Source organism: Danio rerio, chromosome 3 (genome assembly GCF_052040795.2).
Source record: "Danio rerio strain M-AB ecotype USA chromosome 3, GRCz13ab, whole genome shotgun sequence".
NCBI classification, from domain to species: domain Eukaryota; kingdom Metazoa; phylum Chordata; class Actinopteri; order Cypriniformes; family Danionidae; genus Danio; species Danio rerio.
In genome coordinates, this window is record NC_141023.1 from 43,643,484 (window position 1) to 43,670,779 (window position 27,296).

The 27,296-nt window shown below is 33.4% G+C and overlaps 1 protein-coding gene across 1 annotated transcript in view; it reads right to left on the reverse strand.

Annotated features, from left to right (window-relative positions):
* mslna (mesothelin a) overlaps positions 1 to 16,930 on the reverse strand; it is a 52,672-nt gene extending 35,742 nt beyond the window's left edge. Inside the window, exons 1-20 of the mRNA XM_087245055.1 lie at positions 16,904 to 16,930; positions 16,721 to 16,779; positions 14,989 to 15,014; positions 13,509 to 13,530; positions 13,366 to 13,400; positions 13,151 to 13,276; positions 11,007 to 11,209; positions 10,807 to 10,901; positions 8,212 to 8,327; positions 7,884 to 8,057; positions 7,724 to 7,798; positions 6,425 to 6,633; positions 5,782 to 5,851; positions 3,362 to 3,502; positions 3,071 to 3,273; positions 1,579 to 1,682; positions 1,304 to 1,422; positions 1,052 to 1,228; positions 490 to 521; positions 301 to 398 (exon numbers count right to left, since the gene is read on the reverse strand). Of these exons, the coding sequence (XP_087101181.1) occupies positions 301 to 398; positions 490 to 521; positions 1,052 to 1,228; positions 1,304 to 1,422; positions 1,579 to 1,682; positions 3,071 to 3,273; positions 3,362 to 3,502; positions 5,782 to 5,851; positions 6,425 to 6,633; positions 7,724 to 7,798; positions 7,884 to 8,057; positions 8,212 to 8,327; positions 10,807 to 10,901; positions 11,007 to 11,209; positions 13,151 to 13,276; positions 13,366 to 13,400; positions 13,509 to 13,530; positions 14,989 to 15,014; positions 16,721 to 16,757 (2,062 nt within the window). The 5' untranslated portion in view covers positions 16,758 to 16,779; positions 16,904 to 16,930. The remainder of the gene's footprint in view (positions 1 to 300; positions 399 to 489; positions 522 to 1,051; positions 1,229 to 1,303; positions 1,423 to 1,578; positions 1,683 to 3,070; positions 3,274 to 3,361; positions 3,503 to 5,781; positions 5,852 to 6,424; positions 6,634 to 7,723; positions 7,799 to 7,883; positions 8,058 to 8,211; positions 8,328 to 10,806; positions 10,902 to 11,006; positions 11,210 to 13,150; positions 13,277 to 13,365; positions 13,401 to 13,508; positions 13,531 to 14,988; positions 15,015 to 16,720; positions 16,780 to 16,903) is intronic.
* Between the last annotated feature and the right edge of the window lie 10,366 nt (positions 16,931 to 27,296).

Below are 27,296 nucleotides of genomic sequence, written 5' to 3' on the forward strand. Positions count from 1 at the left end.
TGTAAATAAGCCAGAGTTAGTCCCAAGGTTTAACTTTCATTAAAACAATCCCATGAAAAAGTTTTTTATTATTGTCTATGGTTACCTGAAGATGCTTTTTGTCCTATGGATTATTAATACTAAGGATTTAATACCTATGGATTAAAAAATACTAAAATAAAATTCTAAATAAAAAGATGTGCATTTTGTGTGATCTACCTCTTTTGTTAAACTTATTTAGATACATATTTTCTGCAAGGGGAACACAAACATTCATATTCGTATTTAATAGCAAGTTATTATTGCTGAATTCTTTCTCACCGTCAGGAGGAATCGTCATAAGTGAGTCTCTGATGATCAGAAGGGCTTCAGTCTGGTTAGGAGAGACTGATAATAATGCCTGATCCACCCTGTCAAAGCTGATTCACAGACAAAACACAAAACAAAAATTATTTTACATTTATCACCAATTTATCTAGATCACTGTCAGCTTCGGTTAAAGACACTCACATGGTTTTGTAATTTTCACAGCTGAAGTTTGCCTGCAGGATAAAATTATCATCATTATTATTATGAATCTTTTTCTAGAGTATCCCAGCAGGCACCTTGATGTCAAAATCACATTAAATTGACACCAAGCATGAGGTCAAAAAACATGTCAAAATCAATTTGATGTCAAAACGTTCATATTACGTCCATATGACATCCACATATTGATGCCTTTTTGACCACCAAATGATAACACAAACAGCATTATAATATAAGAAATCTTTTATCCATTAGTTTTTTTAATGATAAATTCACAGTGGATTTTGTATCCTTAAATTGCATATAAACTACCTTGATGTCAAAATGTCATAAAATTGACATCTACGTAACATCGGTGTCAAAAAATAGGTCAAAAAACATTTCCTGTAACCGATTTTTAACACTGATCTTACAATTTTATGTCATTGTGACATCAAGGGAGTCAATTGACATGAAATAGACATGTATGATTGATGTGTTTTTAATGTCATGTTGACATCAAGGTGCCCAACCACTATATATGAAGCAGTTTGCTGTTACACACTTTTCTGGCCTGTGTCTGAAGAGCTGGTAGGAAGCTATTGAGTTTGTCTCGGGTAGAGGCTTGAAGAAGAAAGTCAAAGACTTTGGTGAGGATGTTGACTCTGTCTTCAGGTCTAGCAGGAGGACTGAACACCAGTTCACCCAGCTGTGTCAGTGAGAGAACAGGAACAGCCTCCACCTGAAAGGACATGAGTTGTGTTATGTTGTGTTGAGGTTGTGTCTTTACTTGATCGGCTAATAATGTGAGACTCACAGCTGAAAAATTGAGGCTCAAATTGGTAAAAAACTGAAGCTGAGCAAACTGAGAGAAACTGCCGAAGTTTTGCAGGATGAAGTTCACACTGTTGTTATATGCTAATGTGCAGTCGACACCTGAAATGACAAAATAAATACATTTGCTCATTATATAATCCCCACTGTAGGTAATTAATATAGAGTCCTTCAAAGACTGAGCAAACATTTACTGAGCACAAGCTAATTTTACATAATGATCAATTAACAGAACTGATAAACAGAATGCACAGTTACTTGTGTTTTGACGTCGTGACAGGAAGGGAACAATGAAGTCATTGAAAACTGATCTCTGTGTCGCACTGTCCATCAGTCCAAAATTATTACTTAGCTCCACAATACTGCAGAAATAAAACAGAGATGTGAGAGGATATGAGTACAAAAGCATAGTGGCATAAATTAACCTCAAATTAATCAATTATTGATGTTAAACAAAAGTGATCAATCATTTTAGATCAATGGATATTAACATTTACTGAGATGATGATTATTGCTGGAAAGGTCAGCAATATTGTCATTTCTGTTCTTCGTCAGCTATTTGAACTGACAATAAGCAGCATAATGTATCCTGAGAACTGTGTAATAAACAGGATAATGCAGATCCAGCCGAATGTTGTCGTAGAAAGAAATCTGCAAAAACAACTGGCTGGATGTACAATATCCTACTTATTACTAAGCTACTTTTTGCAAAACTAAACAATTAGACACAAAACACTGACATACTAGCTCTTAAGGTAAATGTAAACTCTGTGTTTGGCTGCTGATAATACTGACAAGCTTAATTCTGTGACAACAACCGGCTGGATCTACATTATCCCTTAATTAACATCTTTATATTTCAGTTATACAGTTAGATTTACTTAATCATTATTACAAATTTTGACTAATTTTCACATTTTATGAAATGCTGCAGCTTTTCCACTGTTTTCAATCCTGTAATTCTGCAAAATAAGGCCAGTTTATGCTTCTGAGAAGTTAGTTTACATGGTAATAAATAAATAATCCTAAAGTTACCTGTGTTAAAAATTCTGGAAAGGTTATTTCTCAGTTGCAAATAAACATGTGAAAATATTATGGAGCTAAGCTACAAGTTATATTTGGCCTGTTTAATAAACAACCAACCTGCAAGGTTCTGAAGACGTTACTTTGGGGTTTGCAAAAGAATTAAACCCAAATTTTTTTCTTTTAAAATAATCCAGTTCTAACCAAAAACTAATGTAGGAGGAATGTTACACTGCATTTTCAGCTCATTGAAGCTGCATTTTTAGTTTGAGTCAATCAGACAGCTCATAGTGAAATATATTCTGAGAGATAGTAGATATTTTATAATTTAAAAACAAATAGAGCCCCTGATCACGTGATTAATTCACATAAACAAATTTTTTTAAAATATGGTGAAATCTGAATAACGGGTTTTGATGATATATGTTATATCTGATACAGCATTAAAGTAAAAAAGTTAAAAAAAAAACTGGGGAAAATGTGTTGAAATACGGACACGAGGCTTTTGTTTTGTTTGCTTGCAACATGTTAATCTAAGTACAATTTAAAATCTTTCTAGTTTGAACATTATTTGTTCATTTACTATTTAAAAAAATTGAATTATCTGTTTTCTTGAGTTAAACATAATGAGAAAGTCAATCTGTTTAATCGTGCAAATAATTGGGTAATCAGATCATCAGATAAGGAGCGGTTATCGTGTATCATAAAGAGAATGCGAGGCACTTACAGTGCCGTGTAGGTCTGGCAGCTGAAGCTCCGTGTGTTCAAGCATGACAAGAATTCTTTAGGAATTTTGGGCAGCAGAGGCTTCATCTTGATCTGGAACCAGAATTTCACAAAGTTCACATCGTCGAGGCTTCTGATAGTGAAGCTTTCTGCTGGCAACTCTCCAAACAAGGTGGTGAGGTTGCTTTGATATGAGTTTGTTACCTGAAGCAGAGAAGAATTGTCAAAAATTATTTCACTGTCAAATGTTTTATTAAAATGTATATTTTTTTTATGCCACATTATTTAATACCCCTAAAGATTGCTGAACTCGTGTCTGCAGTGTTTTGGAGAGTTCAGTAGTCAGAAGTTGCAGGTTTTCCTCAGTGAAGCTCAGATTTGTTTGAGCGACACATTTAAGCGTTTTGGCCAAACTCTCTGCATTCTGTGATACCTGCAGAACAAAAAGAGATTCCCAGAATATAAAGTACATATACTTTTATACGTATAAGTCATATCTGAGCGTCACGATGAAGCAGTGGGTAGCGCAATCGCCTCACAGCTTGATTGAATGGGCGTTATTACTGGTTATCAGTTAAGAGATATGGGTCAGTAGGGGCCTTCTGTGCCTACTGGTAGACTCAGAAGGCTGTTATCATCCATCCACATGGTTAATCAGCTATACTAGTAGAGCAGACTCCAGATGCAGATCTGTTTTTACATTACTGTGACGGTTGGGTTTAGGGTTGGGGTAGGGGGAGACGTTAATAAAATACAAATAATGGGAATTTTAATAAATAATAAAAATAATTCTTGTTAACTTCCAGCCACAGCCGTATGTGATCTATAGCTGATTAACCATGTGGATAGATGATAACAGCCTTCGGAGCCTACCAGTAGGCGCAGAAGGTCTCTACTGGCCCATATTTATTAGCTGATAACCACTGATAATGCCCATTCAATCAAGTGATAACATTCGAAGCTGGTGCAGAGACTCTAAAGGAGCAAGCAGCCTAACTGTTCTCGTATCTTTCTGTTATGTACATTTATGGGAAACACGTGGAATTGTAACTATTATTTGTAACCTTATAAGAGTGCTCTTAAGGGCTAATGTTGTCATATCCTGAAGGCTTAACCGCAGTGGCGCAAAAAGGGGGTATGCAGTATATGCGGCGCATAGGAGCGCCACACATGGGGGGCGCCATTGTGCAAAAACTATTTTTGAAATTATCCATATTAAAAGTTTCAAATTATGATTATATATATATATATATATATATATATATATATATATATATATATATATATATATATATATATATATATATATATATATATATATATATATATATATATATATATATATATGTTGTTAAAAATGTTTATTTAGCATTTTATACGCGTATAATATTGTATTTTATTAAATTAAAAAATCATTCCACCCCTCCCCCCATTTTCATACCATATACGTATTTTTATGAATTTATTATTAACATTTTACACAGTTTGTTTCTGTTTTTTTTTACACTAAACATTTGACAGTCTTTTTTATTTCACTTTTAGCAGTTTCAGTCAATTGTTCTTGTAAAGACAGACCTTACACTTCTCACAGTATGCAATGTTCTTTTGCCCTTTAGGACTCCCATGTCTATCATTTTGTTTTGACAAATGTAGAACAAAAAGTTCAAAAGCAAGGCTAGTCAAGGTGCTATAATCATTTAGTGAGGAAAAATTTAATTTAGAAGAAGTTTGGGGTGGTATGAGATGCATTTCTTTGCGACTTAACTTGCTTATTGTAATTATACTTTTTACTACTTAAAAAAATACAGTTTCGCAGTTCTGAACACAACTGAAATAGTATGAAGCATATTGATATCTGTATGAAAAAATATCTTTAATTTATTGATGGAAATATTTTCCACATTTTATCACTTGCCTGTTTTAAAATATAGTTGGATTGAAGGGGGGCACGCAAAAGTTGAAGCCGCATACCCATCAGTAAATGTGCTGTTGCGCCCCTGCTTAACCTATTCATCTTCATCTTGTGTGCATTATCAATCAAGACAAGTCTATATAAAGCTCCTACCAACAGACTAAGGCAATTACAAAGTAAGGTAAAAAAAATATAAGATTATGCATATAAAATAGCCACTACATGGATGGCTTTCATGCAGCAAATGTTTTTAGTTTTTCCTTATTTTTTTGTCTTTAAAGCATTTTCCTTCCTTCCTTCTTTTATTCATATTTATGTTCAGTCATCTAATTTAGATGTGTATATGTGTGTTTTCAGACCTTTTTTCATTAACTTAATGTATGAATTCATAAAAAAAGTGTTCAATCAAACTTGAATTAATCAAACTGCAATTGAACTGAAGTTAAACGTATTGTACGATACACACATGGTTTTAATAACTTCTCCAGAGCACGCAATAAATCTTCTGTGGTTTTTAAGTGCTACTTAAGTTACAGTGTTTTTTTGGGAAACAGACGCATTAACATTAAGATCAGTCATGCAATCATTTTTACAATCTTTAGCAATCAGCCTGAGACTTTTACAGCTTGTACTACAATTGTTTCTGTTTTCGTACATGGAAACAAAACCCCATTGTGTGGATGTTTTAATGCGGACATTCTTTAGATGTGTGACATTGCAGTCGGCTTGTCGGACATGATCAGGGTGTGGTTAATTACACATAAGATTGAAAGGTTGAGGTTTGTGAAAGACAAACTTACTTGACAGGAGCTGTTATTTATGGTCACTGTACAGATGTCCACAGGATCTGCCGTTTGAGCTTCAACAGCACTGAGCAAAGTAAAAAGAGCACAGAGTTAGATAAAACAGAGCAGCTAATCTGTGTCTTCTAGTTTAATTGTGCTATTATCTTAAAAGCAATGCTATGTATGAACAGCAAACATTTTAAAGTCTTTCGGCCATTTATTTCAGAAAATAATATGGAAAAAACTTTGTTTTTTTATTGAATTTAAATAATTTTTCTTGCTTTAATAAATATGAGGAACTTTTGCTGTGATGAGCCTTTAAAGGAATTTTTTTTTAAAACATAAATGAAACAAAAAAATGAGTTCTTTATAAAATAAAGGTAAAATGGCAGTAAAAAAAAAAAATTATATATATATATATATATATATATATATATATTTATATATATATATATATATATATATATATATATATATATATATATATATATATATATATATATATATATATATATATATATATATATAGTATGAAGCGCTATCAATACTTTCTGGATGCACTGTTTATTAAGAGTTTTGGTGTCAACTTCAATTAAAAAACAAATTTTTTTTTATAAAAGATGTAGTTTGGTGCTATAATTTGCAATAGATTACTTACAAAACCGAGTTGAATATGTCTGTGGTGTTGTCTGGCAAAGTCTGGTTAGTTTGCAGGTATTTGTTCACCAAAGGAATAACTATGGTCTGGAACCACTCACTGATGTTGTTGAAGTTAAAAGTATTTACTGAGATTTGGTTGTTGATATAGTTCACAGTCCAGTTGATCAGAAGCTGTATTGTATCATTCCTAAAACTGCTTATATTTGTCTGAAAGAGAGCAAGTACGTTTACACACATTAGGGCAATCATTAAACAGATAAATTACATCTTAAAGTAACAATCCACTTCTTAATTCGGGGGAAATTGGCTCATTTTACAAGTCATCTAGAGTTAAACAGTGGAGTTTTACCATTTTTGAATCCATTCAGCCAATCTCCAGTATGGCAAAAGCACTTTTAGCTTAGCTTAGCATAGATCATTGAATCGAATTAGACCATTAGCATCTCACTCCAAAAAATTCAAAAAAGATTTTTGATCATTTTCCTATTTAATGCTTGACTCTTCTGTCAAAAAGTGTGTGAGTATGCGGAAATGTTTTATTATTATTTTTGTTTTGCTTTTTAAACTTTTGACCTTTTTAAGTAACCCTTTTACAGAGACCTGGAAGGGACGTCCCAGATCAGCTTCTGCATACGCCATTTAAAGAGGAGCTATCAATTAAAACAAAACAAGACATTCATATGCTGACTTCACCTGTTTGATAATAGAGGTGTCACTTTAAATGGCAAGTACAAAGGCTGATCTGGGATCGGTTTATAATATGGAACATGTCCGTCAGTCAGAGCTTACACATGCATTTGCTTATTGCATAGGAAGGGTGATGATCGACGCACAGCTTTAATGGAAAGAAAGTGAATTTAGACATTTTATAATAATTTCAATGTGCTTTTAAGATTAAAAAATATGAGAGGAATATGGAAAATTACATAATGATAGGATAATAACAGCATAGAATGTAAAATATGGGAGAATCCCGGCAAAAACGGGAGGGCTGATATGTATGAAGTGAACAGGAAGTGTTTGTGGAACAACTTTTTTGCAAGAGAGTGCAAAACATATTTAAGAGAGAACGTGAAAACTATAAAAATATATATATTTTCCTATCACTCTTTTTTTTTCTCCCATCCATTTTCCCCCCACCATCACGTCCCTTCTGGGTCTCCGTACCCTTTTAAAACTCCAAAAATTGACATTCTTACACAAGTTGAATTTCTTAGGCACATATCTATCAGTTGTGTGCAGAGATTTATGGTTAATTAATTAACTACTACACACAAAATATGAACAGAAAACTTACTGTCTGAGCAATGTTCACACATGATCTGATGAATCTTCCCATTGGTCTCAAATATTGCACAAAGTCTGTGAGATTCTGCAGAGAAATATGAAAACAATTCACATGATTTTTCCTAATGGTGTTTCATCATTGGATCTACAGTCAAAAACTCCCGTCTAACCTTGTTGAGGAGCCCTGAACTGGTGCTGGTCAGGTTTAGAGTCATGTTGATGAGGGGCTGCAAGAAACTCTGGAAGATCTGACTGACGGCATCAGCGTTCAGGCTAAAGTTGGCTTCTAGCTGAAACATCAGTTCAGCTTTCTGCTCCGGCGTGAGTTTATCTAGGACCACCAGCTGCAAACATTTATGTGGATTGTCTCTGCAGTGATGCCGTGATTTCATTTAGGATGTAAAGCTGGTCTGTTTCTTTGTCCTCATTTGTAAGTCGCTATGGATAAAAGCGTCTGCTAAATGACTAAATGTAAATGTAAATGTTTCGCTCACTTACCCCATTAAAGTCTGGTTTCAGAGCTATGAAATCTCCTAGGCTTGCAATAGAAGAGAATGACTGGAAGTTGAGTAGCAGCCATTGCCTGGTGCTGTTTGTGCTGTTCACACAGCCAGCTTTAAAACAAAAAAAGCAACATCAGCAACATAAAGAGTAAACTTACAGCTTGAATCATGCATTTTAACTGTACACTCATAAAAGTTATTTTCTTTATTGGTACTGATGGTTTCATCCATTATACTATATATTTTTAAAGAAGTTTACAAAAATTAAACCATAAAAGTAAAACTATTAAAACTTGTAAAGGTTATTTACATTGTTTCTTTTTTGTATTATTATTGTCCCTATAGAGTAAATGTAGTAAATGGGATTCAAATCAACAAAAGTTTTCCCTAACCCTAACCCCTAAACCTAGCCCTAACCTAACCCTTATTTTCCTATTATTATTATTATTATTATTATTATGATTATCATTATTACTACTACTACTATTATCATTTATTATTACAATTAAAAATGATTACTTTTACTATTATTATTACTATTTCTTATTTTTGTAGTATTTACTATAATTATTATTTTATTATTATTAATTTTTTTTAAATTTTTTATTTCATTTAATTATATTTTTTCAGAGACATTTTGAGAGCTCATGACCCTACATATGTAGGCTCGGCACCCTAGACAGGATGCCAGATTGAGATTCCACATGACAAGAGTCTAACAAGCGTGGGCCAGAGTTTTTCCTTGATCCTGCTATCTTGCTGTATGCGAATGCTACAGCATGGGAGAGTCATTGTAAATATCCAAAACCTAACCTAACCCTAACCCTGACTCTGACCCTGACCCTGACCCTAACCCTGACTCTGACCCTAAAACTTTTTTGGTTTATATTTGATTTTCTGTAGTTTAACTCAACTAAAGCTTAAGCTTAATATATATCAACCAATTATATTAAAATGACAAAAAACGTGAGCAAGAACTATAAACCTTGAAATTAAAAGTTAACGGAAATACAATAAAATTTATTTCAAGAGTTTACAATTATCTGATGATTGGTAATAAGCTTGTTTGGCATGCTGTCCCAGGAGAGACTTGAGCTTATAAGATTATCGAGCCCTGGGCTCCCTGCCGTTAGCAGGGCGAGAAGGGAGTTTAAGCTCAGGTAGATCTTATTGAACTTCCCTGAGGAGAGATATATGGCTTGCTAAGAGCTTGACTTTGATGCCAATTTGGTATGTTTAATTTGCTTAGGTTGTGTGTTTTTTGGACTGTGGAAGGAAACCGGAAAACCCGGGGAAAACCCCCAAGCATGGGGAGAACGATCAAACTCAGAAATATTGACTGGTTTACTAGCGACTTTAACCAGAGATATTCTTGCAGTGAGGCAACAGTGCTAATCACAAAGGTGGTGGGGGGGGGGATTCTTCAAGTCGAAGACACTGAGATATGATTATTTATAGTGAGCTGGAATCATCTGACTGGTGAATCAATCATGGGTTAATGCGGAACCAGACGTGGACAATCATAAGCATGTGATTCTCTCGAAATTAGTTTAAAAAAAACAGGCTTGTTGAAGCAGGAGATCCGTCGACAGAAATTAAACCCTCTCCTCTTTCAATGAAGTCGCCGGTGTGTAAGCATTTTGGATTTCCATTGAGTTATGTTGACAACGTTCGTGTTGTCAACATAAAAAAAAACAGTTTTGCAAGCTCTGCTATGCACGTATCGATTACCGACAACACCGGCATCGCGATCCTCCGCCCGCCCCCGTTGCAAATCCGCTCGCGAAAAGTACACACTCAGGCCCAGTTTACACTGTCTTTGTTTTTAAATGGCATTTTAGAACGACAACAATTTGACATCCACAGTGGCGTGTAGCATTTCTGAGCAGCCCTCCTTCCTCTCTACCTCTGAAAATGCACATCACGTGACCACACAGACACAGACGCACACACAGCCATATGAGCTTGAGACAGTAGGTCCAGGCAGTCAGAGGACTGCTTCAATTTTTCACTCACTTGTACTTAGTCATTTTAGCAAACACAGATACTGTTGGCTGGTTCCTGTTGGTTGTGCATCTTTTTTTACCGATGCCATTATAACGACACAGATCACTGCCTATTCCCAAGTCCCGCAGAAAAAGTGATTGACAGGTGGTAATTATGTGTGTATCTTGCCTTTATTCATTTACTGTATGATTTGTTTATGGGCAAAACAAAGACCATGCAGGTCAGGTAGTTTAAACGGTAGGCTACAAATAATTAATTGGTCATTAATTAATTATTTATTCATAATCAAAAATTGAATCGAATCGTGCCTTTAGAATCGAAAATGTAATCGAATCGAGGATTTGGAGGATCGTGACACCCTTAGTTTTTTAACATCAAAACTTGTTAAATCAGAGATCGAAACCCCATGCATCAATTCAAAAGTGTAAAAAAATGAAACAAGAAGAAACACATGCTTATAGCGATGTCTCACAAAATATAGTCTCATAATTGTTACAGTACAAAAATAAAGGATTCTTCTGGTATCTTTTTTTTATAGGAGTGTAGTCGATATCCAAAACATGAATGGACAAAAGAGTATTACCGTCAGTTGTATTTCTTGCCAGAAAGGGTTTTATGAAGTTTTGATACACCATCCTTTGTCTTTCAGGACCAATCTGCACGCTTAAATCATTTACCCTTAAGAACAAAACAAAAAATGAATCAACTTTTGCATTATCGCCAAAAACAAATGACTGTAGTCATAAAACATAAGCATGACTTCTGTATATAATAAATACACACAGTGCTTGGAAGCTCTGGCAGGTGAAACTGCTTCGACTGAGACAGGACAGCATGTCTCTGGACAGCGAGGACAGGAATGGACTGAGCTTCACTTGAAACCACAGCCTTGCGAAATCCACATCGCTCAATGAGCCCACAACCGAGCCTTGTGTCCTGATGTTATTGATGTAGCTCACGACAAGACTAGCGTCAAGTCTAGATCTCTGTTCGGATGAATGAAAGCACAGAGGATAGATGGCATCCCTTTAAAAAGATTCACTGTAATATACTGTAGATATGATGAACTCTATTCTAGTCTAAAGGCCTGTTCACACCAAGCATGATAACTAGAAATGGCTCACGCACTTTAAAGCTACAGACGACATTTTGGAAAAACACTGCTTGTTGTTAAGTTAATGACTGTCTAGAAAACCCTTGGTTAATCCATAGGAAAAAAAGAATGATAAAATACATGGAAGTTATGCAAGCCAGGCTGCTAAGCTAAAGTATAAAAATAAAATAACCTCAGGTATCCAGTGCTATTTCAGAGTCTATGTGTTGCCTCTATTGAAAATGTTGAGGAAAATAGCTTGTTTTTTTAGTTAACAAAGATTACTATATTCAATTCATCACATTAATAGAGCTTAGCAATTGACATCATGGTGAGTCATAATCAGCCATGTTTGTGGACAACTGCGGAAGCGCACAATGCAAACCATTGAAAATCACAACAGAAAAAAAACGGTCGTTTTTCTTTATATCTTTTTAAAAAGAAAAATTTAATAGATTTTTTAATAATTATTTTTTCCTCTTTATTGGATATTAATGTAGAGAGACCTGACAGGAAAGCATGGGAAACAGAGAGAGATGAAGGATCGGCAAAGGATCCCAAGGCGGAATCAAACTCAGGTCACCGTGAGCACCGGAGTGCATATGTCGACGCACTAACCAACACACCACTGGCAGCAACTATAGTCATATCTTTTAAAAACATCCCACAAACAATAAAATGGACTGATGTGTATATAGGGATTTATAAAGCATAAATAATCCACACTTTAGATTAGGTCACAAAAGTTAACAAAGCATTTCTTAACATATTAGTTAACTATTAATATATGCCTGAATAATAAGACATAAATGTTGATTTCAATAGTTTATTAATCATTTACTAACTCATTTTGAATTATCCTAAAAACCCTCAACTACTCTTCAGTACAACTGGTTTGTAAATAATGCAATACTTCATTTAGTAATGAAAAATAAATCATTAACAAAGTATGAAAATACAATAATTGAATACATTATATAGGTGCTTATAAGACAAGAATAGAGCATTTGTAGCTGCAGTTATAAACTGCTTACTAGCGCTTATTAATGTAAGTTAATGCTTAACAGATAATGAATTCACTATTTGCTAATGCTTAATAGATGATTTATAATGTGTAGTTATAAAGTGTTACCGCATTTTTTATAGTGAGTAAATTTGACCCACGCTGGCGCTTATAGGTATAAATATCCCACTTTTTAAAATTTATTTTTATCTAAGCAATTTTTAATATCTAGGAATTTTAAATAAGGCAATATTAGTAAAAGTCAATGACTGGGAGGCTAGAATGTTTTATTGAAGGTCTGTTATGTACATTTGACTAACAGTGATGGGTAAAATTGACCGCATGGCGGATCTAGTGTTAAACTTGTAAAACTCATTCTTGATCACGTTTGATGATAAATGATGATCACAGTAAGGTAAACAGATCTTTCAATCCCAGTTTCCTTGCGCACGTCCTGTCTTGTTGGTATGATTATATGCGTTACTACAGGGCCATGTTAATACGCTGCTGTCAATTAATTTGGTGGGCGGGGAAACCACACTCCTTCGTCACGTTGCTGTGGGCCTCGAAATAGGAGGGATTTGGAACCTATTTTAACATCAGGAAAGAGACTTATTGTGTTTATATCACCCCAATATGACAATGGACACTATACATACATAGAGTTTTGTCCAAACTGCTGACAAAAGATTATTTTCATCGTAGGTGCTCTTTAAACAACGCTAAACCAGACTTGTCACAGCATCTGTTGTTGCTTTGCAGATTATCTGAACTGCATCTATTATCCTCATTTGCTCATCTGACGAATGAATAAGTTTAAAAATACTGTACCAGTAATGTGTAGAGGTCAAAGGTGGCGTCGGTATATGCTTTGAGATTTTGGAGATTGGCCAGGGAGTAGTCTGAGAGCTGTATACCCGCGCAGGAGAGGGTGCTGTTGAGCGTCGAGTTTGAGAACTGACAGAAGAATGAGGAAATAATGATGTTATCACATACAATTGAAAACTAATGCCCACATCATATTGCATCGCATAATTAATACTCACTGAAGAGCAAGATGAACCGTTGTTGGAAACTGTGCCTGTAAAATAAACAAACAAACAAACAAACAAACAAATAAATAAATACACCAATATGTGAAATCAGATTTTAATATTTTATATTGTAACAAACTTTTTCAGGAACGCACCATTTTGGAAGTCCACCACACACTTTAAAGAAATAGAGAACAAATGTTTAATCTCTTACAAAACTAAATTATATTGCAATATGCTAGACTTTATATTGCAATACAAAAGAAATATAATGTATCGGAAGCTTCCTCATATATTTGAAAATAAATATCAATATATGGATGGACAAACTATTGCTATATATTGATTCATATATGTTAAAATACATTAATATACAAACAAAACTGTATCACATTATTGCATGTATTTTTTATGAGTTAAGCAAGCTCATTCGTAGATTTACAGAGAGGTTGATTTACAATAAATCAGATGCATAACATTCATTAGATTTAACATTATATAGCCATATGGATGAATTATATATAGCTAATCCAACACAATCTCACGGCAATTCATAACTTTTTGATTTAGTGGCTAATTCGAATTTGAATGAATTCGTACCAGGCCCAGATTGGCTAATCGGGAGAACCGGGAGAATTCCCGGTGGGCCGGTCCGTTTTTTGGCCGCGAGGGCCGGTGTCCCTAGCTCCAGAATCTGTTGCTCTCAGCAGTCACACTTTTTAAAAATAATTTATTTATTTACTTGACCACAGCCTTCTTATTCATTATTATACCGCAGTGGTAAAGTTTGCGGTACATTAGTTAGCACGTTAGGTTATGACGCTGGTTTCGGTCCTCGGGTTTGGTCCTTGCCTGAGTAACATATTATTTTTTTTTCATTTTTATTGTTAAGACATATAATACTGTAAGGGTTGTTGAACATTTGAAGTTCTAAAACAGCTGTTTTCTCAAAAAAAGACATGATAGTGTAATTAGAAACTGAATTGGAAATTACCTTATTTTAATATAGTCAGTGGTGAACTGAGGTGGGCCGGTCTAAGGCTTGAAACTCCAGGGCTGAAAAAGAGTCCCACTCCGGCCCTGATTCGTACGATCTAATTCGTACAATTTAGTACAATTTGCTCATTCGCCAATGACGGTTGGGGTTAGGAGTGCCACACCCCCTTTTTAAAATCATACATTTTTGTACGACTGAACTCGAATTAGCCGAATTAGCCACTAAACTGACAAAAATACTTACGTTTCCTCGTGAGATCAGGCTGGCTAATCAGTGGTAAATGAGGATAATCAAGCACATTTTCTTACTAAAAACTACACTGTGAAAATAATCCTGGTTGCATTAAATTTTTAAGCTGAATCAAATTAACTTTATGAGTCGATTGAACTTATAAGATGTTAAACTGACTTAAAACAGCTTGTGTAACTTAAAAAATTAAGTTAAAACACAAATAATAACCTTAAGACATATGCTGTCAGGATTAATTGCAAGCACACTCTCAAGAGATAAGATGTTTAATATTTTGATAAAGCAAAATTAGGAAAATGACTGAATTATATATGCATTATTTCAAACAGTTAGAATAAATTTTAATGAGTTGTATTGGCAAAATAATTCTGTGTATAAATGGTAAATACCTGGCCGTTGATCAGTGTGATGAATCCTGTAAAAGTGATTAAAGAAAATAATTGTAACTCATGTTTACCCAAACTGGATTCAATAAAAATTCACGCAAAAATTAGGGCAGTAAGTTCATTAAGAGTTCTCGCTTACTGCAGAAACAGTTAAATTAAATTTTGAGTAAACCATATTTAAAACATCAAATACATAGAGCTACTTTATAGAAAGTGAACAGGCCAATTCTGATCTTAGAATCGAGAAAGCAGCATGACTGACAAAAATAACTGTTCGCACGAGCAAAAGAAAGGAGGAGAATGATCAGGCTTTCAAAAAGTTTTTGAAAAGCGTGCACACTCCCGTTTCCTTGCGTGAAGCAATCATGCCTGCAACGCAAATGGTGCAATCGGTTCTCTTTGAAATAAACGGGAAACAAAACAATGCTCATGTACTCACAGTCCTGCTGCTTTCAAGAGCTTGAGATTCTTTTGTAAGCAGCAGTGGTTGCTGCTTTTCCTTTAACTATTTTTTGAACAGATTATTAGGATTATTAAGATTTATTTTGCTTACAGTTATTTTTGTTAATAAGTTTTAATTTTTCATAATTTACTACCAGATTGCTTTAATAAGAGATTAATTTCCCATTTATCGTCATCTTGGAATTGCATAGTTCTATCTGAGTTCTGAATGATTTTTAGATATTGAGCTTCAAGGTTTTACATTCCAACAGTATGTGTGTAACATTTGTTTTTGTAAATAAAAAGTCTTAAAACGTAAACTCATAAAAAAAACATCCCATGATGTAAATAAGTTGTCATTTAATAAGAATATGTCAATAACTCAATTTTGACAAAAATGTCAGATAGAACCTTATAATACTAAAGTGACGTTATGTGTAGTTAATCTGGGACCTTTAGCTAGATAGATATGACAGATTGCTGTATAGTTTTAGATACATGAGAATAATTATTTTTTAACGTCAATTGTTTTAAGAATTTCGTGTTGGATAAAAAGTGTATGTATACACATACAAGTGTATGTATACATTATTGTTTTAGTTTGGTGTGGCCAGATTAAAACTTGGCAAATCCTGAGTGTCGAGCCCTGAAAAGTCATGTGAAATAAGCTATTAATAAATATAAAAAGTAAAACTATTGCAATGCAACACTATGAAACCACAGCCCATTTGCTCGTGCTCATTAAACAGGGTCATACACAACACACACAAAAAAATGCAATGAATGAGGAGGCATGTGGACATAACACAAAATTCAAATCAAGTAATTTTAGCATGCCAAAGTCAAATTTATGCATGTACTGCATGCATATTCACAATTTCTTTAAAACCTCAAAACATATTTCTGACAACACTAAAATAAATTTTTGGTTGATTTACAATTTTATACCAGGACTAAATATCTAAACAAAATCATTACCCACAAATAATAAAATAAAATAAAATAAAATAAAATAAAATAAAATAAAATAAAATTAAATAAAATTAAATAAAATAAAATAAAATAAAATTAAATTAAAAACTAAAATTAAATATACTACTAAAAAAACTAAACTAAAAACTACTACTACTAAAATAAATAAATAAATACATTAATTTAATTTAATTTAATTAATTAATTCATTTCAATTAGGCGGTTCTCTCTGTTGTGGCGAACCCTGATTAATAAAGGGATAAAGCCGAAAATAAAATAAATTAATGAATTAATTAAAATTAAAATGCAAAGTGTCACTTACCCAAAGCAAGCAGCACAGACAGCTGAAAATGTGTCATTTTCACGCTGACACCCCTGACCCTAACAAGACACAATTGTTTTAAAATATTTCACACAAATACTGATTGACACTAATGATACATTATTTTAAGTGGCAGATTATCTGTGAATTTTTCTTCTTTGTTATCAAGCATGAGTCTCTGACCTGCAGCAGGAGTGTTGAGTGTGTGTTAGTCAGGCAGTCCTGCAGGCGCTCTATTAAGGGAATCATCAAAAGGGTGTGGACCATCCACTCGTTTGCCCATACCAACAACCTCTTCTGTAAAGGGGCAAAACAAGCAGGTGGAAAAATCACAGCACATTCTTTTAATGTCAAAATCCACTAACTAAGAAACTAAACTAAGAGCATGTCTCATCATCAGTCATTTTTCTTCATATTTATTTATGGAGTTATGGACTAGCCTTAGGAATTGTAAATGAACATAATGTATTCAGTGAAGCGTTCTTGTTAAAAGTACATTTACTGTACATGGTGTAAACGATCACTTTCAGGTTTAAAACACTTTTAAAACAAAGTAAACATGATATTCTGGTTTGGGTGTTGCCGATAGTTTAGAGAATGTTTCACTGATAGATCCTTTCTGTTTAACGCAATAAAAAGGTATTTGAAACATTTGTAATTTATTTATTGTATTTTAAAGCTGTAGAAGTTTGCATTTAAATACAGAATTTTGCAAAATCAAACAAAAAGATCTCAGGGCTCGCTTAAATAATGGGTTGGTGCTCGTTGGGTGTTAGTCAGAATAAATAGCAAAAATCAGTTCATGGCACTTGAAAAATGTGGAGAAAAATATTAAAAGCCTTTGTTGTCATGACTATTGTTTATATCTGCACATAAGCTTTTGGGCAAACAGCTGCCTTCATTGATGAGGTGCATCGAGTTTCTTTTGATTGTTACAATTCATTAAAATATATAAATAATACTACAATAATGTATTAAACACAGTTCAACTCAACAATAATCATTAATTCAGCATTGATAGAGAGAATAAAAACCCTTAATGGAAAAGAATAAATAAAAAGACGATGGGTTTTATATACATTTGAAGTCAGAGTTATTAGCCCCCCTTAATTATTGGCTCCCCTGTTTATTTTTCCCCCCAATTTCTGTTTAACGGAGAGCAGATTTTTTCCAACACATTTATAACCATAATAGTTTCCATAACTCATTTCTAATAACTGATTTATTTTATCTTTGTCATGATGACAGTAAATAATATTTGACAATTTTTTCAAGACACTTTTATACAGCTTAAAGTGACATTTAAAGGCTTAACTACAGTAGGTTAATTATGTTAACTAGGCGGGTTAGGGTAATTAGGCAAGTTATTGTATAATGATAGTTTGTTCTGTAGACTAATGAAAAAAAAACATAGCGTAAAGGGGCTAATAGTTTTGCCCTTAAAATGGCTTTTAAAATTTTTTAAACTTTTAATAAGTTTATATAACTTTTAATATAAGCTTTTATTCTAGCAAAAATAAAAAAGAAGACTTTCTCCAGAAGAAAAAATATAAGAAAAAATATAATCAGATATATATATATATATATATATATATATATATATATATATATATATATATATATATATATATATATATATATATATATATATAATTTTTTAATTGTTTTTTTTTCTCCCTCTCTCAATGTTGAACTAATGATGCGTAGGCGCAGTTTTAAGGAATAACCATGTCGACAATGGCTTTTTAAAATATTTTTTCCAGTTTTCAAATGCCTTGAACTGGTTTTTGCTGTTATGTAAAATTTTGCATTTACCTACATTTTAAAGTTAAGTACATTTTCAAAAGTAAACACTATTCCAGGTTCTTTTTTTAAATCAATATTTTAGTTGTAATCAATGTTGATTTTATATCAATATACTCTCAGTCAACTCGTTAATTGTCAATAGGTATTGTGAAAGTGAAAGAAGAGATTTATTAATGTAAAACTTTACTTAAATAAAAAAGATATTCAAATATAAAAGCTTTTTTCCCCAAGTCTGATTGTGCTAAGTGAATTATTTAATTTACACTTTAATATAAATAATAATATGCAGAGTGTGACAGGGCTGGGATGAGAATCCGCACCTCCAAGTCCAAAGCCATTGTGCTAAATCAGAAAAAGGTGGTTTATGCTATAAAAATGTTTTGCAAATATATATAGTTTTTTATTGCAAATGCTTTTTTTGCACTGCTTGATTTTTATCTGCAGTTCTTTTTTTGTTTGTAAATTTTATTTTTATTTCTCAAAACAGAACTTTCTTTTTGCAGTTCTTTATTTTTGTTAGCAAAATTAATTTTTATTTCTTAAAAAAACTTTCTTTTATTTTGCAAGTATATGTGGCCTTAGATTGACTACATAGTTTGCTATCTCCATGTTGGAGGAAAGTCCTTACCCCAGAGAAGTTCAAGTACCTTGGGGTTTTGTTTATGAGTGAGGTAAAGATGTGTGAGATTGACAGGCGGATTGGTGCAGCGGCAGAATTAATGCGGTCGATGTAGCAGTCTGTTGTGGTAAAAAAGGAGCTGAGCCGAAAGGCAAATCTCTCGATTTACCAGTCAATGTTCCTACTCTCACACACACTGAAAAAAATTATTTCAACAAAACTGTTGCAAACAATTTATGTGTTGAATTTCAACAAATAAATAAAATGTATTAATGTTCAACTTAATTTGTTTGTTAAATTCAGCCCAAATAAATTGTTTACAACCACATCCCTTAATTTTTTTTTTTTTTAAATATTAAAAATCTTTACTTTTTTTTTTTCATCTATGGTCATGACCGAAAGGACAAGATCCTGGATACAAGCAGCTGAAATGAGTTTCCTTCGTAGGCTGGCAGGCCACACCACCACCCAAGAGAAGCTGGGAGTAGAGCTGCTGCTCCTCCACATCGAATGCCTCCTGGACGCCTATAGGGAGTTGTTCCAGGCTTGTCCCACCAAAAGGAAGTCTCAGGGAAGACCCAGGACATACTGGAGAGACTATGTCTTTCGGCTGGCCTGGAAACGCCTCAGGATCCCCCTGGAGTAGCTGGAAAAAGTGCCTGGGGAAAGAAGAAGTCTGGGCTTCTCCTGAGACTGCTGCCCCTGCCCCTGGAAAAGCGAAAGAAGATAAATGAATGAATGAATGAATGAATGAATATCAAATCAAGTGATATTTTAGTTAACTAAAGCCATTTTTGATGCTTAAAATTATAAAAAAAAAAAACTAAATTAAATTAAAATGCAACAAACAATTGAAACTTAATTTCTTACTTTTATTGACACTATAGTTGTACAAAACAGCATAGTATTATATAGTAATATAACAATAGCATTTATTATGAAATGAGGAATAGTCATTCAAAAACACAAATAATTTCTTTTAACAAAACTAATATACTAAATATAATTTTACAAAAATAATGGTAATCTCGATTGCCTATATTAAGATTTAAAAATTATTGGAAAATAATGTTTTAAATTACTGTAAGGGGAAAATGGAAAAATACAACTTTGTAAAGTGTGTGTGTGTGTGTGTGTGTGTGTGTGTGTGTGTGTGTGTGTGTGTGTGTGTGTGTGTGTGTGTGTGTGTGTGTGTGTGTGTGTGTGTGTGTGTGTGTGTAAAATAAACGTTTAAAGACTAAAAAAGAGAGATTTCACTCAAACTACTATTTATTTTCCTGAAACGTACTCTGAAAAGCGGTAAAGCACTTTTTACAAAGAGGAAAAAATGTAACACTCTCTAGTAAAACTACTGAACACTGTTTAGTTGCGTGACTATAATTACATTAAGTGCTCTATTGTGTGTGTGTGTGTGTTTTGTAGGTAGTCTAATTTTAACTTTACAATGACATGTGGATGTTGTTCAATGCAAGTAATGTCAACACTTACTGTATGACAACCTTTAATTAAACAGCCTGAACCAGTTTAGAAGGTTAAACCCACTTTCAGCCACTGTTGTATGGCTTTAATAACACGTATAAAGGAGAAATAACATGCTATGTATGTGTTTCCAAAACTTCATCCACTGGGAACATTGCTGAACAAAGCACAAACAGCGCTTTCAGATGAAGACACTAATTATAAGCCCTCCAGTTTCTTTTTTAAATATTTCCCAAGTTATATGTATATGTCCCAAACATGATATTTGTAATAGTTCATTTCTTTTGTCTTTGTCATGAGGACAGTACATAATATTTGACTAGTTATTTTGTAAGATATCAATTTAAAAGCTTAACCACATTCAAAGAAGATTTAAAATAACTTATTTGTTAAAAAGACTCAAACAACTTATTTAAAAAGAGCTGAAACATCGCCATTCTTGAAGTTTATTGGGACAACTCAGTTGTTTTATGTTCAATCCACTTAAATTTGTAAAAAAAATTAAGTTAACGTGACAGCATGAAGGAATTGTGTGGAACCCAGCATTTTTTTAGTTAGTCCAGTCATAGAACAACAGTGGTTGTCCTGTAGCTAATCGAGAGATAACTAAATATTTAAAATGATTTTCAAAATAATGAAATACATCATTTATAATATAATGTTTATAATGTATTTTATAAATAAGATATTTAAATAATAATTAGAATTTTACAGGAGGGCAAATAACTTGATGTTCAAGTGTGTGTAACAACATAAGTGTAATAAAGTGAAAATTTAAATATTGTGTAATAATAATAATAATAATAATAATAATAATAAATAGCAGCAAGAATAATTGAGATATTAAAGGCTGTCATGTAAGTATATGTGATGTTAAAAAGCAAATCAAATGATCAAAACTGCTCTAAAAATAGACTTTCTTAATGTTTTTTTTTTTTTTTTTTGCTTACAGCAATACACGTGAACACTTGCAGAAAGCATTGACTGACAAAAGTTTAGATCAAGTAACGCCAGACCGTGCAATCATCTCACAAATCTGAGGAATGTGTGCTGCATTCAGTGTCAGTGGCCCTGAACAAAAGAACAGGAGAGTTTCATGCAATCTGAAACGCAACATTTACTGTAAAAAAATAAGGACAAAGTAACAATGGGTCACATACTCATCACTGACTTGATGGGTTGTCTATTCAATATTTAAGTTTATGTACAAATGTGGAAAAAAATAAAATAAATTATATATATATATATATATATATATATATATATATATATATATATATATATATATATATATATATATATATATATATATATATATATATATATAAAAGCAGATTTAAGAGAGCGAGTGGGTTTGAAAGATAAAAATAAATTATTAGAAAATTCCCAATTATTTTGGAATTATTAGATATGGCCAAATATTGGACTGATTTTGAACATAAATGATTTTGAACTTTTTTTTAAAGATTCTGCCACAGGATCAGGTTATAACTTTTAAATATTAAATTAATATTACCGATACTAAACCAATGATTTAAAGATTGACAATATGAAGTTTAAACTAAACAAAAATATAATCCTCAATATCTCTTTAGCTGCGAGTTAAAACTGCACTGTTATTTTAAGAAGAACAAACATGCATATGGATTTTTATATGGGCTTTATGTCAACCACAATTTCAAACTAATAATGTATTACATAAGACACTGGATTCTGTGGTTAAATATGAATAAAAAAACTGTCTGGGAGGATGTGTATAGGATAGATAATTATTTAACATAATATAAAAGTGACTCATTTTGACTCAAGTCTGTCTGTGAAAATGAGCTCCACTTCATTTATTCGAAAGGAATACTAATAATACAGAGATAAATAATTATGTTACGTATGGCAGAAAGAACATTACTTGATTTTCTTTGTCCTTTTCTGAAAAAGGCCATTTGGTTGTTATTTCTACCACAGTTTCACTTCACTATATTTTGCCATCATGTTATTTATTCATTCATTTTCTTTTCGGCTGAGTCACTTTATTAATCAGGAGGTGCTACATCAGAATGAACCGCCAATTTATACAGCACATGTTTTACGCAGAGGATGCCCTTCCAGTAACTCATCACTAAGAAACACCTATACGCTCTTGCATTCACACTCATACACTACGGACAATTTAGCTTACCCAATTCACCTACAGCACATGTCTTTGGACTTCATTTCAAACATCATTGCAGTGAATTACAAATAACATTGCTGATCAACAAGACTAAAAAGCTTTAAAACAAGGTTTAAAATAGGCCATTCTGCACCCTTGGTCAGAAATGTCATTAGATGGCTGCTATCAAGCTCTAAAGTGTCCTTGCTATATATAGTTAAGTTGCACCTGCGTTTCTCCTTAAATTTATTACCCAGTTTTACCCTGTGACCTCTAGGCTAAAGAACTTCTTTATTTTAGGCTGTAATAGGCTATGATTTACAGCCTTTTTTTACTTTGAAATGCATAATTCTCTCTGCAATCTGAAATGAGCAAATATCGAACTTGTTAGCATTTACCTTAATATTTTATTAGCATTTTGGACAATAGTGTGGGAGAATTTATGTTTGAAAACAGGGACGCGCAGCATGGTGGCTCAGTGGTTAGCACTGTTACTTCACAGCAAGAAGGTCACTGATTCGAGTCTCAGCTGGACCAGTCAGCATTTCTGTGTGGACTTTGCATGTTCTCACTGTGTTTGTGTGGGTTTCATCCAGATGCTTTGGTTTCCCCCCAGTCCAAAGACATGTGCCATACTGTAGGTGAATTGAATAAACTAAATTGGCTGTAGTGTACGTGTGTGTGTGAATGCGAGAGTGTATGGGTTTTTCCAGTACTGGGTTGGGGCTGGAAGGGCATCCGCTGCATAAAACATACGCTGGAATAGTTGGTGGTTCATTCTACTGCGGTGACCTCTGAAATAGAGAATAAGCCAAAGAAAAATTTATGAATGAAAACAGAAAGCTTGGATGAGATGCATAAGAAACTATACACACAGATGTTTTTTTTTACATGGTCGCCCACCGAAGCTAAGCAGAGCTGCGCCCAGTCAGTACCTGGATGGGAGAACACAATGGAAAGCTAGGTTGCTGCCGAAAGTGCTGGTAGTGAGGCCAGCAGAGGGAGCTTAAGCAGTCTGTGTGGGTCCTAACACCCGAGTATACTAATGGGGACTCTATACTGCTCAGTGAGCACCGTCTTTTGAATGAGGCATTAAACCGAGGTCTTGACTCTTTGTGGTCGTAACAAATCCCTGAATGTCCTTTAAAAAAAGAGTAGGGGTTTAATGCGGCATCCTGACCAAATTTGCCCACTGGCCTCAGTCCATCATGGCCTCCTAACCATTCCCATATGACAATTGGCTTGATCACTCTGTCTCCTCTCCCCAATCAGCTGGTGTGTGGTCTTGCGCAATATGACTGCCGTCGCGTCATCCAGGTGACTGCACTGGTGGTGGTTGAGGAGATTCCCCCAATGTGTAAAGCAGGCGTGTCCAGCTAGGTCCTGGAGGGTCGGCGTCCTTCTAAGTTTAGTTTCAACCCCAATCAGACACACCTGGGCTAGCTAATCAAGCTCTTACTAGGCTTTGTAGAAACATCCTTGCAGGTGTGTTGAGGCAAGTCGGAGCTAAAATCTGCAGGACACCAGCCCTCCAGGACCGAGTTTGGACACCACTGGTGTTAGGAGTGTGTCCAGAAAAGCGCTATATAAATTTAAGGAATTATTATTATTAATAGTGTTTGTGGAAAAATACAAACATCAGAAAAATATCCTGTAGGGGTGTTAACCATGGTATGATTGTCTCCGGTCTGTTAAATTATTAGAAAATGAAGCACACATTAATTATCTAGTAATAAACAGCTTATGGTCAATTATTCCTTACATAAACTGCACCAACACACACCCAAAACATACTAATGCAGTAACCTACAAACATGTTTTTAAAAGTAAATTCTAAATGTGCATTCACAGCTTTATTATAGAGCAAAGGGGAAATGTGAATTCAGACGCAGATTTATCTGATGAGCAGGAGTTTGCATGAACTAAGACTTGAGATGATCAGTTTTGATGGTGAAACTGCATCACGCCCAAATAACAAAATGTTGAGTCAAAGCAAAAACAAAAAATATATATCTTGGTGTGATCTGTTATCTGGAAATTCCTAATGTCAACATCTTAGTACATCAGTGCAGCTAATGTCTGTTAAGAAAAAAAAGAAAGAAAAAAAAAAAAGCCCTGCACTGTCATTACAGTGTGACAACAAACAAAGTGTGCTAAACAGTAATCAAAGTGTAGATGGAGTTCTTCACATACTTCACATTTTAGCATATCTCTAAAAACCCGTTCTTGCTAATATATATTACAATAGACCACTTGAGGGTACTTTAAGAGAGAGCACTTTCTTTTTCTGTTCCTGTTTCTTGAAAGTTGACACTTTATTTAAAGCTGCCAAATTAGAAGCTCACCTTAAAACCACTGTTTTCATAAATGAACACTTAAACACAATAAACACAAAAAGTAACATATTTAGTAACAGTTTGATTTGGGGAATCCAGGGGTGCGGTTCCGAAAACCATCGTTGGCCAACTAAGGTCGCAGTTCTGTGATTACAATCATAGTTTGTTGATTTGGAGCTTCCCAAATCCATCGCAAAGAACATTCGCAAACTGTGTCGCAAACTTGTATGCTTGCAACTACACCACTGTAGTTAGAAACATAGTTTTTGGCTGTGTTTTATTCGCTGTTATCCCCCCTATGCCCTATTTCTTTAGAGCTTTCATTTAAGCCAAAAAGAAAGCATTAATGTCATCTCTCTTAAGTGTAATTTGCTTTCAAATAATTTTTACAGTTCTGTTTTAGTGATTATCATGTTTACAATTGTGTTGCCTTTGTAGTGCACTTTAAAAACATTGATGTCATCATGTCAAAAGCTATAGGTGACCTATTATTTAAAAGCAGAATTATATAACATATATAGCATATGTTAATGCTTTTAATTTATAGTAGGTTATTTATTAAGTATCTGCACTGTGTATGACATAGACCTGTTGGTTAGAACATTTCTGAAGTGGTTTGCATGTGGCAAATTGTAAAACTACTTAATAAACATCATTATCATTTTTAATATTATCATTAAAGGATTTTTTTTCATTTCCTATTAAATAATAAATATTACATTTTATTTCTTAGCCTCATTTTTTATTTATTTATATGATTTAAACATGAGATTAGAATACGTTAGCTTTTTGTAAGTGATTTTCTGTTTTAGAATAGAATGTCATATTCTTAATAACATTTGTGAAGGAAACATAGGCTCTACTTGTGCCATTTGCATATATTTCAGTTAATATGGAAGGCGAGTGAATGTTTTTACCGAAACTAATATTGGATTATGTTTTTAAATGTGTGTGCGTGTAAAACAATATCATTTGCTGAAAGAAATGATGGGGTTCTTCTCTAAAGAAGTTGTTACTCCACCCTGTTTAGAGCATCATTATGAGTGTTTTACGTTCTAACTTTTTTGCTATTTCTGTACAGACTTTTGAACAAAATTTGTACAGAATTTGTGATTTATGTGAAATTATTTTGAGAGAATAACAACTAAGATCTTAACACATGAAATAGAAAAACAGGTTTACAATGCAAATCCAATTAGAAGCATTTGTTTGGTAAACAAAGTAATAATATAACATATCTTTCGTATCTACTAAAAGATAGAGACTATTACTTTACAAACTGCATTATCCATAAACCATATACACATTTAAATATTATTATCAATATTACTTATATTAATAATAAACTGAATAAATATATTCTAACACACATTTTCTAAGTAAATAAATAGATTGAAGGATGTGCTCAAAAATCTGCGCATAAGTAGTTATTATAAATGTAACTGTTTTTTAACAGTAATTAAGTCATTTGTCATAATTAATCAATTTAACTAATCCTCATTGAAGTGTTAAAAAGCTTATTGACCTCAAAAATGTAAAAACAAAAATATCCCAATAACACTTTTCTGACCTATATGTGGCACTATAAAGTAAAATAACATTAATGAAGTCTCACACTGTTTTCAAATGTCAAACATTACAAATATGCAGTTAAATGAATTGCCATGTTAAAATAAATAAAACAACATGACAGAAAAATGCCCATAATTAAAGCTACACCCAGTTTTTGTCGCAACATTTTCTTAAGAAGCATACTTGTAATGTATTCTCCAGACATGTTAAAACAGACAGACTGTCATTCTTTTATCAGTTCAGCTGTACTGCTGTGTGAGAAACAAGTGTATCTTGTTGTGCATGTCTGAGCTGACAGGGTGACGCATGGTCACAGTTCATCTGCATCAATCTGCAAAGATAAATTTAACCTGGTTTGTACAAATCAAACCATCGCACAGCAAGCTGTGTTTCATCAAACTGCCTTCAAATGAAACAACAAAGGATGACATTTTAAGCAGACTATTTTTAGATGGCAGTGAGAAAGTCTGTCAAATGGGAATGTCGATCAATCAGAATAAATTACACAAATAAAAAAGGTTTAAATCAGGGCTGCGCAATATATTGCAAAAGTATCGTTATCCTGATGAAAGTATGCAATTTATACGATAAATGACATTTATTTTATGCACTGGT